The following is a 15,727-nucleotide window of genomic DNA, read 5'->3' as shown; positions in this document are numbered from 1 at the left end:
TATATAAATTGAACAGTACTGTTCCCCCATTGTTGGCACCCATGAGACCCACTTCCTAAATTCCAATTTAACCCATGTGTAAACACGACAAGCCTCATACACAACATTGCCACATTTACCCGGAAACAGACTCTCTCAATTGATTAATTTCCCTAATCTTGTATGACTGGAGGTTAAATATGTTTTAAACATGGAAAGCACAACACTCACTGAGCTCAGGAGTCAGGAGTAAATAAACTCATTAGCAAGACAGCATCAGAACTCATTAAAAAACAATAGACATTCACTTTAATGGGAGTACCTGGACACCTGTTCATTCATTCAGTTATATTTTCACACACAAGGCTCTATGGAGTTTACATAGAGTGGTACGAAAAACAAAATCTAGCAAGCAGAAGTTCTGGTGAGAAATGCCTTGCCTTCGTAATGAGACATCAGGGGAGAATGGCCAATGGGTTGCAGCTGACAGGAAGCCTACTGCAATACAATTAACCACTCTTTACTACCATGGTGAGCAGAAAAGCATTTCAGCATGCACAACACACCAAACCTTGAGGCAGATGGGCTACAACAGCAGAAGACCACATAGGAATCCACTCCTGTCAGCCATGAATAGGAATACAAGGCTACATACAGTTGGCACTCCCTCACCGAAACTGGACAGATGAAGACCAGGCGAGTGTCCAATGATTGGCTGACTGAATAATTGCATGAATAAGCAGGTGGCTACGTTCCTGTTAAAGTGGCTGGTGGGTGTATTTTTTTTGCACTTGCATGATTTAATGGTATAAAAGCTTGATTAAAACCAGCACTCTTGATTTTTGATTAAAAAGAAAATAATTGGACTGGAAAAAATGAATAAATTGCTTGAAAATAAAGTGTTAAATGTATCACTGGTAAAAATTATAAATCAGAATGTGATTTAAATTTTTTTTTCCTAGTTTTCCTTTGTTCTCATGTATCCGTCAGCATAGATGCATTCAAACAGTGTAAGCAGGAGCAAATCAAGAGAAAATGTCAGCCGTGTGGAAACATTTTACAATTTCTACACGGAAGATTTGACAAGTGATTCATAATCACAGTTTCTGCCAAGTATAAAGAGGGGGCACAATGCCCAAGGACTTATCCACCATTGGTTTGATACACCACTTGAAAACATGGCATCCCAGTGCCCAAAGCCCATCTGCAGCCACAGTTTTTTTGAAAAGATGTTCAAATTCACAAAGGACAGTCCTAAAGCACAGTCAAGTTTATTTGTATAGCGCTTTCAACAATAGACATTGTCGCAAAGCAGCTTTACAAAATTTTAATGACTTTAAACATGAGCTAATTTTATCCCTAGTCTATCCCAAATGAGCAAGCCTGTGGCGACAGTGGCAAGGAAAAACTCCCTCAGACGACATGAGGAAGAAACCTCGAGAGGAACCAGACTCAAAAGGGAACCCATCCTCATTTGGGTGATAACAGATTGCGTGATTATAACATTTTTAACAGTTTTAACATGAAGTTTGTTTCGTTGATGTTATAAACTCTTCATTGATGGAAACTTGAGTGCAAAACTGTTCATGACAACTGCAGTCCTAAAAGTTAGCAAGTCACCTGTAGTCCTCAGCCATAAAAGCATTACTGTAAGAGTCCAGAGCATCTTCCAAGTGTGACTTTCAACTGTCCATATGGGGCCGTCCTCTACAGGAGCAATGTGATGAGACTCCAGCCAGACATAGGGCATCAGGATGGATCAGGCAGGTCTGAAAAGCAAAAGAGGTCAGCATCTCAATCTCAGGAGTATACAAAGTATAACCGAAATCTAATGCCTTGGATGACCAACTGTTCCCTGTTGTCATGAATGTTGTATTTCATTGAATTGTGCCTAACTAGACAGTGCAGAGTAGATGCTAGAAACCAGAAATGTACAACATAAACTATGTTGGCAAAAGTTTGTGGACACATGACCATAACATCCTGTTACAGGTTTAGTCCCAACTTTTTGTTTTTATAATAAACTCCACTCTTCTAGGAAGGCTTTCCTGTAGATTTTGGAGCGTGGTTGTGGGGATTTGTACCTCTGCAACTCTACGAGCATTAGTGAGGTCATGTGAGGAGGTCTGGGGATGCAGCCAGCTTTCCAGTTAATCCCAAAGGTGTTCTGAGGGGTTGAGGTCAGGGCTCTGCGCAAGACACTCAAGTTCTTCCATATCAACCTTGGCAAATCATGTCTTCATGGACTTCACTTTGTGCACAGGGGCATTGTCATGTCGAAGCAGGTTTGGGCCTCTTAGTTCCAGTGATGGGAAATTGTTATGCTTCAGCATACAAAGACATTCTGTACAATTGTGTGCTTCCAAATTTGTGGCAGCAATTTAGGAAAGGAACACATATGGGTGTGATGGTCAGGTGTCTACGAACCTTTGGCCATATAGTCTAGTTGCAGTTCACATCCCTGATTTTCTTATGATGTATATATTTCAGCTTTTAGTTTAAGGTTTTTCTTTTCTTTTTTATCCCAGTGTGTCTGGATTTTTTGTCTTTAATGGATGGCTGTGAATTTGCTTATCTCAGACCTCTCCTCTTCTCTCCTTTACAGTCCCCCCACAGATTGTCCTCCAGCCCGAGGACCAGGTCTCAGCCCAAGGACAGACTGTCACTTTCCGCTGTGGTACAAAAGGCAACCCTCCTCCAGCAGTTTTCTGGCAGAAAGAAGGGAATCAGGTACAGGTGCAGCTAACGAACCAGCTATGCTCACATGTTGACATGGCTGTGTTTTGATTGCAGGCTGTACTTCATGCTAACTCTCAATAACAACACTGTGCTGTTTGCTGATTAGCTATTTTGTGTGGGTTACAGATGCCTAATCATTCTAAGCTCTCTGTGCTAATTTCTTTTATTTGTGCATCTCGCCGTGTTCATCCATGACTCATTAAGTTCTTCCAACAAGCCAGAGCCTCTCAATAAGCAGTCTTTCTGCCCTCCTCTTCACCAATGCTGATTAGGTGTGTTGTGCTGATTATGCTGAAGTAGTAAATCAAAACCTCGGCTCATTTCAGCTCAGCAGATAAAGAGGCAGATCTGTTCCGTTATGGGAGTGCGTCTTGAGAAAGACGCTTTTGTGGAGAAAATGTGAAGGAGGCAGAGAGGTGGTTGTGAGGAACATCAGGTGCCAGTGCTCCTCCTTCAGACATACATAAGCTCACTCTGCACACTGCACACTCTTGCCTGATGGTGCTTTGGAACAGGCTCCTATTCTATAAATAGACAACAGGCCAAGTAAATGAGAAGAAAGCCTCCTGGGAGGCGGAGTGCAGTGTTCTTCGCACAGGCATCCAGTGAAATCAGCTTTAGTTAATGTACATTTAGCTAGTGTGTGTGTGGGGCAAAATTGCATATATTCTACAGAAGTTAAATTGTATTGTTTGAGATTTCAATTATCTCTTATTAAGCACCCACAAATCACTGCATATAAACGAACCAGATTTTTTGCCTGCAATTAACATTGATGGGGCGGCACAGTGTCGCAGCAGATAGCCTTGCTGCCTCATAGCTCTAGGGTCCCGGTTCAATCCTGAGCTCGGGTTACTTCTCCCCATGTCTGCATGTCCTCTGGGTCCACCAGTTCCTCTCCTATATAAATGTGTGTGGTGTCCTGCGATGGGCTAGCTTCCCATTCAAAATATATTCCCACCTCACACCCAGTGTTTCCTGGATACACTGTGAATCCACCATGACACTCAACTGATAAATGAATGAATTCAATCATATATCATTCAGTAATATGGTTCCTCTGGAAGGACCTAAAGGACCTCACTAAGGAGACTTCACAGTGGGAGAAATGTGTATTATTTCTCTGCTGGGCCCCCCTTTGGTAGATAAGAAAATTTTTGCTCCCCCAGACAAAAAGAGAAAAAAAAAAAAGATAAACAGGACACACATACACACATTTTGTTTTCAGACTCCATTGTAGTTTATTAATACAAACCTCAACCTTTTTTGAACAAATAAAAGTAAACTGCCATAAACTACAGGTTGCAATATAATTATAACTGTTTTCAAGCACCTGAACTGTGTAACAGGTTTCTTTTTTTAATATTCAACATTATCAATGCAGTTTTCAAACATTGCCTCTCTTCAAAAATGGGTTTTAAAACATGACCAACTCCCTGAGAAGAAAAAAACAAAAACCTAAAGATTTGTTGTGCAAAAATGACACCTTTAATCCTCGCATCTATTCAGTGACTGGTGTAGGCCTGCTTCATGCTGCAGATCTTCTCAAATCTGGGTGACAGTTTTGAGATTGCCACTCTGAGTTCATTTTCAATGTCCAGCTTTAATCTGTATTTTGTCTTGATTGAGGCCACAGCAGAAAAACCTCTCTCACATGGGTAGGATGTGGCAAAAGGAAGAAGTATGGCCAGGGCTCTCTTACCTAGCAGTGGGTAATCTTTCTCCACTCCAATCCAAAATGCAGCCAGTGTCTTTGACTGAAACTGCAGCCTCATTGTTGAATCAGAGGTGACATCACAGCTCTACCTTTACTGTTCCTCCTCTGATGTGCTGGAGTCGGCAGGTGGTGTTGCACTGAAGGGGTCATGGATCTAGTCATATTCTTTGGGATCCTGCATCAGGAAATATTTCTGGAAATGGTTCTGAAGGGCAGAGATGTGTGCTTTCATGCATGGGATCACTGTGTTCTGCAGTTTGTTGTCTTCAATGAATGATTTCAGGTTCTCAAATGAGTCCACATTTCCAACCTTCACTCGCTGCAGCCACATCTCAAGTTTTCTGGTGAATGATGTGATTTTATCTGCCAGATGTGGGAGGTGTGTATTTGTGCCCTGCAACTGCAAATTCACTTCATTGAGTTTCAGAAACATGTCACTGAGGTATGCACGTTTCATGAGGAACTTGTTACAGTAAAATTTGTGGGCAAGATCATTGCCCTCTTCCTTCAAAAAGATGCGGATTTCATCTCGCAGTTCAAAGACCCTGGACAGCGCCTTCCCATGTGACAGCCATCGGGACTCTCTGTGAAACAGAACAGCTGTGTGGTCGGAGCCCATTTCCTCGCACAGTGCCGAAAAAATCCGGGCTTTGACAGACCGTGTTTTGATGTAGTTGACGGTGGCAATAACGTCGGTCATTACATCATTCAGCTCGGGACTCAGCTGTTTAGATGCCAGTGCTTTGCGGTGTATCATGCAGTGCGTCCACTGCACATTGGGGGAGACGCGCTTGATGAGCGCTTGCAGCCCTGCCCGTTTCCCAGCCATAGCCTGCGCCCCGTCAGTGCAGATCCCCACACAGTCCTCCCATTTCAGGTTGGCCTCTTTCAAGTAAGAGTCAATGATTTTAAACAGTTCTTCTGCTGTGGCTCTGCCAGTAACTTTTTTGCAGAAAAGCAATTCCTCCCTCACATCATCTCCATCTATGAATCTGACGTACAACCCTGATTCCAATAAAGTTGGGACAAAGTACAAATTGTAAATAAAAATGGAATGCAATTCTATGGAAGTTTCAAAATTCCATATTTTATTCAGAATAGAACATAGATGACATATCAAATGTTTAAACTGAGAAACTGTATCATTTAAAGAGAAAAATTAGGTGATTTTAAATTTCATGACAACAACACATCTCAAAAAAGTTGGGACAAGGCCATGTTTCCCACTGTGAGACATCCCCTTTTCTCTTTACAACAGTCTGTAAACGTCTGGGGACTGAGGAGACAAGTTGCTCAAGTTTAGGGATAGGAATGTTAACCCATTCTTGTCTAATGTAGGATTCTAGTTGCTCAACTGTCTGAGGTCTTTTTTGTTGTATCTTCCGTTTTATGATGCGCCAAATGTTTTCTATGGGTGAAAGATCTGGACTGCAGGCTGGCCAGTTCAGTACCCTTCTTCTACGCAGCCATGATGCTGTAATTGATGCAGTATGTGGTTTGGCATTGTCATGCTGGAAAATGCAAGGTCTTCCTTGAAAGAGACATCGTCTGGATGGGAGCATATGCTGTTCTAGAACCTGGAACCTTTCAGCATTGATGGTGTCTTTCCAGATGTGTAAGCTGCCCATGCCACACTCACTAATGCAACCCCATACCATCAGAGATGCAGGCTTCTGAACTGAGCGCTGATAACAACTTGGGTCGTCCTTCTCCTCTTTAGTCCGAATGACACGGCGTCCCTGATTTCCATAAAGAACTTCAAATTTTGATTCATCTGACCACAGAACAGTTTTCCACTTTGCCACAGTCCATTTTAAATGAGTCTTGGCCCAGAGAAGACGTCTGCGCTTCTGGATCATGTTTAGATACAGCTTCTTTGAACTATAGAGTTTTAGCTGGCAACGGCGGATGGCACGGTGAATTGTGTTCACAGATAATGTTCTCTGGAAATATTCCTGAGCCCATTTTGTGATTTCCAATACAGAAGCATGCCTGTATGTGATGCAGTGCCGTCTAAGGGCCCAAAGATCGCGGGCACCCAGTATGGTTTTCCGGCCTTGACCCTTACGCACAGAGATTCTTCCAGATTCTCTGAATCTTTTGATGATGATATGCACTGTAGATGATGATCTGTTCAAACTCTTTGCAATTTTACACTGTCGAATTCCTTTCTGATATTGCTCCACTATTTGTCGGCGCAGAATTAGGGGGATTGGTGATCCTCTTCCCATCTTTACTTCTGAGAGCCGCTGCCACTCCAAGATGCTCTTTTTATACCCAGTCATGTTAATGACCTATTGCCAATTGACCTAATGAGTTGCAATTTGGTCCTCTAGCTGTTCCTTTTTTGTACCTTTAACTTTTCCAGCCTCTTATTGCCCCGTCCCAACTTTTTTGAGATGTGTTGCTGTCATGAAATTTCAAATGAACCAATACTTGGCATGAAATTTCAAAATGTCTCACTTTCGACATTTGATATGTTGTCTATGTTCTATTGTGAATACAATATCAGTTTTTGAGATTTGTAAATTATTGCATTTTATTTTTATTTACAATTTGTACTTTGTCCCAACTTTTTTGGAATCGGGGTTGTAAGTAATTAATAAACAATCTTTGTTACTGTTAGTGGCTTCATCCATCTGAAGAGAAAAGCGGCTGTCACGCACTTTGTCATTAAGCTGCTCCTCTGTGTCCTTTGACATGTCATAAATGCGCCTGCCGATGGTGTTGTTGGACAGAGGAATAGCCCTTAGTTTGCTGGCTGCAGTGTCATCAAGCATAGTTGATACCATGTCCATAGCACAGGGAAGTACTAATTCTTCCGCTATTGTGTGCGGCTTTTTACACTGTGCCACTCGGTAGGCAACTTTATATGAGGCAAGTTGAGCATTTGCTGGCATGGATGCAGCTTTAGTAAATAGGGACTGTTGAGCACGGCAGTTTACGAGTTTTTGTCTGAAAAACTCCACTGGCTTGTCTTTGTGCTCTGGATGTTTTGTCTCCAAGTGGCGTCTTAGCTTGTTCGGCTTCAAGCTGTCACAAGCTAGCACTTTAAGACAGACAACACATTGCGGTCTCTCCTCATTACCCACTGTTGTACAGGTGAAGCCAAAGACAAGATATGTGTCGTCATATTTTCTTGTCTTTGCCTTGGAATGAACTTGCTTTGGAAGCACATTTGGCGATGCTTCATCCTCTGATTTGCGTTTACGTGGGAGCCCCGCGCCCCCCGCCAAAAACTTCTCCATGTTATGCTAGCAGTGTAATTTATTGATTGATTGATTCATTCATTCATTTCATCCGCGCCCCCCCTGCAATGACTCTGCGCGCCCCCCACTTTGGGAACTACTGATTTATAGTATATATTGTTTTTTTAATGAAACAGATAAATTAAGCTATATTCTTCTCATATACCAAAGAAAGCTTGAAAAGCTATTGCTGCATGAGCATCATTAGGTATCTTGCTCTCACAAAAAGCTGGCTCTGCACTTCTGTGTGCTAGCCAGAGGTTTTACAAATATGGAAACAAGCCCAAGAGGCCTCTGGTTAAATGCGTTTTACTCTTTAAAAAGTAAACGGCAGTTAGAGAGGAGTTTTAAAATAAGAACCTTTTAGTAAAGTTATTAAAGGAATAGTTTTACAAATTTTCTTTTAACCCAAACAGACACAATCAACCAAGATGTGTTCAATGTCCATGGTTTGCTTGTTATTTTTGTACTGGAGCCAGGAGGCTTAAATTGCTAACAATTAAGGTAGGCTTACGGCTAACAGTTTAACATTATATAAACTGCATGCTGAAATCAGCACACACTTCCCCTGAAAGACTTTGGAAAAGTAGAACGGTACAATTTGTTAATATGTGTAAAAAGTTTCATTGAATAGCAGCAAAAGTCCATGTCAAAAAATTAAATAGACATGAAACTTGAAGGTGGCACAGTAGTGCAGAAGGTATTACAGTTCGATCCTGGGCTCTGTGGAGTTTGTATTCTTCGTTTGCACTAATCATAGCTAATTATGCATGAGGCTTTGAACCGGAAGTGGGCCATGTTGGAGGATATACACAAACTCATGCAGTGCACATTTACTATAGAAGATATGCTTGGGAGGTTGTTACACTCAAGAATTCCTTTAGTTTCTTCACCATGCTTACTGTTTGTGCTGTAATTGGATGCGAGCACAACTCTAGTCGAGACAAGGGGACTTATAAGTTCTTCAGAATTACAGGAATTATAAATAATCAAGGAGAAAAAACGAGTTGTCCACGGAGCATAGACGTCAATGGCTGTCCAACATACAGTGGTGCTTGAACATTTGTGAACCCTTTAGAATTATCTATATTTCTGCATAAATATGACCTAAAACAACATCAGATTTTCACACAAGTCCTAAAAATAGATAAAAGAGAATCCAGTTAAACAAATGAGACAGTAATATTATACTTGGTCATTTATTTATTGAGGAAAATGATCCAATATTACATATATGTGAGTGGCAAAAGTATGTGAACCTCTAGGATTAGCAGTCAATTTGAAGGTGAAATTAGTCAGGTGTTTTCAATCAATGGGATGACAATCGGGTGTGAGTGGGCACCCTATTTTATTTAAAGAACAGGGATCTATCAAAGTCTGATCTTCACAACACGCGTTTGTGGAAGTGTATCATGGCACGAACAAAGGAGATTTCTGAGGACCTCAGAAAAAGCGTTGTTGATGCTCATCAGGCTGGAAAAGTTTACAAAATCATCTCTAAAGAGTTTGGACTCCACCAATCCACAGTCAGACAGATTGTGTACAAATGGAGGAAATTCAAGACCATTGTTATCCTCCTCAGGATTGGTCAACCAACAAAGATCACTCCAAGAGCAAGGCATGTAATAGTCGGCGAGGTCACAAAGGACCCCAGGGTAACTTCTAAGCAACTGAAGGCCTCTCTCACATTGGCTAATGTTAATGTTCATGAGTCCACCATCAGGAGAACACTGAACAACAATGGTGTGCATGGCAGGGTTGCAAGGAGAAAGCCACTGCTCTCCAAAAAGAACATTGCTGCTCGTTTGCAGTTTGCTAAAGATCACGTGGACAAGCCAGAAGGCTATTGGAAAAATGTTTTGTGGATGGATGAGACCATAATAGAACTTTTTGGTTTAAATGAGAAGCGTTATGTTTGGAGAAAGGAAAACACTGCATTCCAGCATAAGAACCTTATCCCATCTGTGAAACATGGTGGTGGTAGTATCATGATTTGGGTCTGTTTTGCTGCATCTGGGCCAGGACGGCTTGCCATCATTGATGGATCAATGAATTCTGAATTATACCAGTGAATTCTAAAGGAAAATGTCCAGACATCTGTCCATGAACTGAATCTCAAGAGAAAGTGGGTCATGCAGCAAGACAGCGACCCTAAGCACACAAGTCGTTCTACCAAAGAATGGTTAAAGAAGAATAAAGTTAATGTTTTGGAATGGCCAAGTCAAAGTCCTGACCTTAATCCAGTCGAAATGCTGTGGAAGGACCTGAAGCGAGCAGTTCATGTGAGGAAACCCACCAACATCCCAGAGTTGAAGCTGTTCTGTACGGAGGAACGGGCTAAAATTCCTCCAAGCCGGTGTGCAGGACTGATCAACAGTTACCGGAAATGTTTAGTTGCAGTTATTGCTGCACAAGGGGGTCACACCGGATACCGAAAGCAAAGGTTCACATACTTTTGCCACTCACAGATCTGTAATATTGGATCATTTTCCTCAATAAATAAATGACTAAGTATAATATTTTTGTCTCATTTGTTTAACTGGGTTCTCTTTATCTACTTTTAGGACTTGTGTAAAAATCTGATGATATTTCAGGTCATATTTATGCAGAAATATAGAAAATTCTAAAGGGTTCACAAACTTTCAAGCACCACTGTAAACCGGGCAGATCTAATCGATGAGAAAACAAAAACCACATGAGTCTGCAGTGAACATTTTATCAATGATAAGTGCTACAAACTAGTTATTAATGAAAGATTGCAATATATGTAAGAAATATTGGATCATTTAATAGCCTGGTTGTGCAGAAACTTGCCGCTGTCAAACATGACAAAGCTGTGATCATGGTGTGTGATCTGACAATCAAAGGCTTCTACGATTATTTCATTTTAAAAAGAGCTGTATATAATTTTTCATGGCGCTGCTTTTATTTTGCTTTTTCTTTCCATTAGGGAAACCAGCTGATCTCGACAATTTTACGGATTCAGACTGGGCTCCAACACAAAATATGGGCCACAACAAAATCAAAGATGGTACTAAAGCAGTAGCTCGAAATGCTCGGCTTACAGAGTGCAGAAGGAAACGCAAAATCATTGAAGACTCTTCCCAAATGATCACAGAGTCAATTGAACAAGATTCATGTCAGTCCACTACCTCAAATACTGCAGCCTCCTCGCCCGGTGAGGGCTCTTTTATAACTAAATGTTCTATTTCGTTTCTCCTGACCGCCAGAGGCGGTGCTTTCAGCACATGGATATCCATCACACGAACGTGCAGGTCGAGTAATAGTAACAACAAAGTCACGTGTGACCTGGGTGACGTCACCCCGTGACCCCGGCACAAAAGACCGGTGAACCCAGGAAGTGACCTCTTGCATCTTCTCGCGTTTTGCAGGTTGCGAGTTGGTTTGGAATTTGGATTTTGGACAAAGCGCCGTGTTAGTTTCGTTACCTGTGGGGTTGGGGCTGTGCTTACGCATCCTCCAAGAAACTGCGTTAAGTCCATCAATTCCTTTTTTCTCTTGTCGTTGTATTTGTATTGTTTTGTTACTCCGTTAGCTGAGTGCTCTCACTCGGTGGAGTTAGCTGACTAGCCCTCCGAGGCGGTGTCCTCGCTGCTGGAGGCCGGCTTGTTTTCGTTCAGGTAAGTGGTTTTCATCTCATTTGAATTAAAGCGGTGTTTCTCGCCGCTGTTTTGTTCTCAGTTCTGTGGCGCACGGCGCCTATTTTTGTTAGTATTATCGACCGCCTTGTTTTGTGTAGCCTTGCCTCCGGCCTGTTCACGGGCTGGCTGTCTTGTGTGTTTTAGCGGTGTATGATCTCTTCTCACGCTAGTGAGTGACTGTTTAGTTGCGGCTGTCTTTTAAACCCGCGGCAGTAGGCTCGCGGTTCGCGAGGTCTGGGTGCTCCCGCTTAGGCCCTCGCACCATTTTTTTTCCGACCATGGGTGTGTTCGCCCGGTCGTTTTTCGTTGCCGCCTGATTGTTTATTTTGGGTTACTTACTAATTATTGGGGTGTTCTCGCCCTATTTTTTAAGTTCCCTTCTGCCAGCCCTGCCAGGCGGGCTCGGATGGATCCTCCGTCTGACATCCCCTGGGCCTTGGGGGGACAGGACATGGTGCCGGCTGCAACAGCGGGGCCCAGCAAGCGCCGTGGGGCTCCCCCACGCGTCTCCGCTTCCAAGGCGAAAAAGAAGCGCTCGGGCGATTTGGCTCGGAAGGTGGAGGTGATGTCCGCCGAGCTGGAGGAGATGAAGGCCCTGCTGGCGAATCTCCAGCCTCCGCCACAGGGCAGCAGTGTTCCCGCAGCCACCCCATCTGCCAGGCAGCCCGACCGTTCGCCATCACCACCGCTTCTGTCACCGGCTGTTGATGCAGGCGGCCTGGATGAGCTGTCGATCCAGGCGTCGGAGAGCTTTGACTGCGGTGGGTCTGACGGTCACGACTCCACCTCTCCGGCCGGTTCCCAGGCCACCAGCCATGGCACCGTGGCAGCGTCGGAAGGCGGACGCTCATCCATCCAGCCAACGCTGAGGGCTGCATTGGCCCGTCTGGGGTTGGACACGCCCCCGGTGGCCCAGCATCAGAGCGCTTTTTTCAGAGGCTCCACACAGCCTTCCTCGTTGTCTGTTCCGCCCTCGGCCCCATACATCGAGGAGTTACAGAGGTGTTGGGCGGACCCCAGATGCCTTTCCCACCTCCCTAGTGACTGCAGGGCCCTGGCAGCAATGCAGGACGCCCCCACCTACGGCCTCCAGCAGATGCCCAACATTGAGCCCTCTGTGGCTGCCCTCGTCCTTTCGCCCAACGAGGCTCTGCGGCCTGACGCCCGATGCCCCCGCACTCAATGCCGTGTGACCGACGACCTCATCGTGCAGGGATACAACACGGCGGCACGAATGGGTCTTATCGACAATTCCATGTCCCACCTGCTGCTGGCCCTCGCCCAGACGCTGGAGGGGACGAGCGCGGCATCATGGGAGCTGTGCGACGCGGCTCTCCAGGCCTTTGCCTACTTGTCGTGGGAACCGGGCCGGCTGATGTCGTATCTCACCCTCGCCCGCCGGCAGATATGGCTGGCGCAGTCCCCTCTGGCCGAGCCCGACCGGCGTGTGCTGCGCTCTCTCCCTGTTGTCCCCGGGGAGCTGTTTGGCGAAGCCGCTCAACAAGCCCTGGACCGGAGTGCCCTGGTCGTCCAGGCGCGACAGCAGTTCGCTGGCCTCTGCCAGGTCTACCACCATGGGAACGCTGCCCAGTCCTTCAGGGGGCCCACACCGACTCCGTCTCGGCCACGCACCCACCAGGAGACCAGACGGGTTGATGACTTACGTCGCCCCACCACCTCCCGGACCCGTGGCGCCGCCCCCTACACCCAGTCCGCTCCTCGTCGCCCCCCTGGTGACTGACAGGGGCGGTCTGGGCGGCGCTGACATCAGCGCGCCGGCGGTCGGCCGCTTTTCCAGCGAACAGCTCCAACGCTGGAGAGCGTTGACCCCAGACCCCTGGGTGCTGGTGACCCTCACCGAGGGTTACCGCATCCAGTTCTGCCGCCGACCGCCACGTTTTCATGGGGTCAAACACACCACCGTGAGCCATCCGGGGAAGTCCCTCATCCTCCGGCAGGAAATCGCCACCCTCCTGGAGAAAGGAGCAATCTCTCCCGTCGACAGGCAGAGACAGCAAGGTGGGTTCTACTCCAGGTATTTTCTGGTTCCGAAGAAGGACGGCGGTATCCGCCCGATCCTCGACCTGAGGTCCCTCAACTCCCACTTGAAGACCATGAGATTCCGCATGCTGTGTACAGTGGATGTCTTACACCACATCCAGGCGGGCGACTGGTTTGCCACCGTCGACCTGAAAGACGCCTACTTCCATGTTCCCATTGCGCCACACCACAGGCAGTTCCTGTGGTTTGCCTTCGAGGGCCAGGCTTTCGAGTTCAATGTTCTGCCCTTTGGGATATCGCTGGCACCCCGTGTGTTCACCAGGTGTGTGGCAGCGGCATTGGCACCACTTCAGGCACGGGGTTTGCGTGTCCTGCCTTACCTGGACGACTGGCTCGTCTGTTCACGGTCAGCAGCTCAGGCCCACACCGACATCGCGACTGTGCTCTCACATGTCGCAGAGCTGAGGCTCAGGGTGAATTACAGTGGGGCAAAAAAGTATTTAGTCAGCCACCAATTGTGCAAGTTCTCCCACTTAAAAAGATGAGAGAGGCCTGTAATTTTCATCATAGGTACACTTCAACTATGAGAGACAGAATGGGGGGAAAGAATCCAGGAAATCACATTGTAGGATTTTTAATGAATTAATTGGTAAATTCCTCGGTAAAATAAGTATTTGGTCACCTACAAACAAGCAAGATTTCTGGCTCTCACAGACCTGTAACTTCTTCTTTAAGAGGCTCCTCTGTCCTCCACTTGTTACCTGTATTAATGGCACCTGTTTGAACTTATCAGTATAAAAGACACCTGTCCACAACCTCAAACAGTCACACTCCAAACTCCACTATGGCCAAGACCAAAGAGCTGTCAAAAGACACCAGAAACAAAATTGTAGACCTGCACCAGGCTGGGAAGACTGAATCTGCAATAGGTAAGCAGCTTGGTGTGAAGAAATCAACTGTGGGAGCAATTATTAGAAAATGGAAGACGTACAAGACCACTGATAATCTCCCTCGATCTGAGGCTCCACGCAAGATCTTACCCCGTGGGGTCAAAATGATCACAAGAATGGTGAGCAAAAATCCCAGAACCACACGGGGGGACCTAGTGAATGACCTGCAGAGAGCTGGGACCAAAGTAACAAAGGCTACCATCAGTAACACACTACGCCGCCAGGGACTCAAATCCTGCAGTGCCAGACGTGTCCCCCTGCTTAAGCCGGTACATGTCCAGGCCCGTCTGAAGTTTGCTAGAGAGCATTTGGATGATCCAGAAGAGGATTGGGAGAATGTCATATGAAACCAAAATAGAACTTTTTGGTAAAAACTCAACTTGTCGTGTTTGGAGGAGAAAGAATGCTGAGTTGCATCCAAAGAACACCATACCTACTGTGAAGCATGGGGGTGGAAACATCATGCTTTGGGGCTGTTTTTCTGCAAAGGGACCAGGATGACTGATCCGTGTAAAGGAAAGAATGAATGGGGCCATGTATTGTGAGATTTTGAGTGAAAACCTCCTTCCATCAGCAAGGGCATTGAAGATGAAATGTGGCTGGGTCTTTCAGCATGACAATGATCCCAAACACACCACCCGGGCAATGAAGGAGTGGCTTCGTAAGAAGCATTTCAAGGTCCTGGAGTGGCCTAGCCAGTCTCCAGATCTCAACCCCATAGAAAATCTTTGGAGGGAGTTGAAAGTCCATGTTGCCCAGTGACAGCCCCAAAACACCACTGCTCTAGAGGAGATCTGCATGGAGGAATGGGCCAAAATACCAGCAACAGTGTGTGAAAACCTTGTGAAGACTTACAGAAAACGTTTGACCTCTGTCATTGCCAACAAAGGGTATATAACAAAGTATTGAGATGAACTTTTGTTATTGACCAAATACTTATTTTCCACCATAATTTGCAAATAAATTCTTTAAAAATCAGACAATGTGATTTTCTGGATTTTTTTTTTCTCATTTTGTCTCTCATAGTTGAAGTGTACCTATGATGAAAATTGCAGGCCTCTCTCATCTTTTTAAGTGGGAGAACTTGCACAATTGGTGACTGACTAAATACTTTTTTGCCCCACTGTACAAGAAGAGCTCGCTGGTGCCCAGCCAGGAGACGATTTTCTTGGGCATGCACCTGGATTTGAGGTCGTTGATGGCAACCCCCTCCCAGACCAGGATCCACAACATCCGCCTGCTGCTTGGCCACTTCGGACGGGGCAGGTCACTCGCCCTGAAGACCTTTCAGCGCCTGCTGGGCATGCTTACGGCAGCCTCCTCTCTGGTCCCGCTGGGGCTCCTGGACCTGCGTCCGCTTCAGAGGTGGCTCAACGGTCTCCACCTCCACCCGGCGCTGCACGGGCACAGGCTTGTGAAGGTGACGGATAC

General features: G+C 45.5%; 1 protein-coding gene across 1 annotated transcript in view; it reads left to right on the top strand.

The window, feature by feature from the left end:
- The window catches only part of zgc:77784 (uncharacterized protein LOC402947 homolog), a 285,186-nt gene that overhangs the window by 153,124 nt on the left and 116,335 nt on the right, over positions 1-15,727 (top strand). Inside the window, exon 7 of the mRNA XM_060943465.1 lies at positions 2,585-2,709. Coding sequence (XP_060799448.1) covers positions 2,585-2,709 — 125 coding nt within the window. The remainder of the gene's footprint in view (positions 1-2,584; positions 2,710-15,727) is intronic.

Source organism: Neoarius graeffei, chromosome 17 (assembly GCF_027579695.1).
Source record: "Neoarius graeffei isolate fNeoGra1 chromosome 17, fNeoGra1.pri, whole genome shotgun sequence".
In the NCBI taxonomy this organism is placed as follows: Eukaryota; Metazoa; Chordata; class Actinopteri; order Siluriformes; family Ariidae; genus Neoarius; species Neoarius graeffei.
This window is presented reverse-complemented; position numbering and strand designations above follow the sequence as displayed.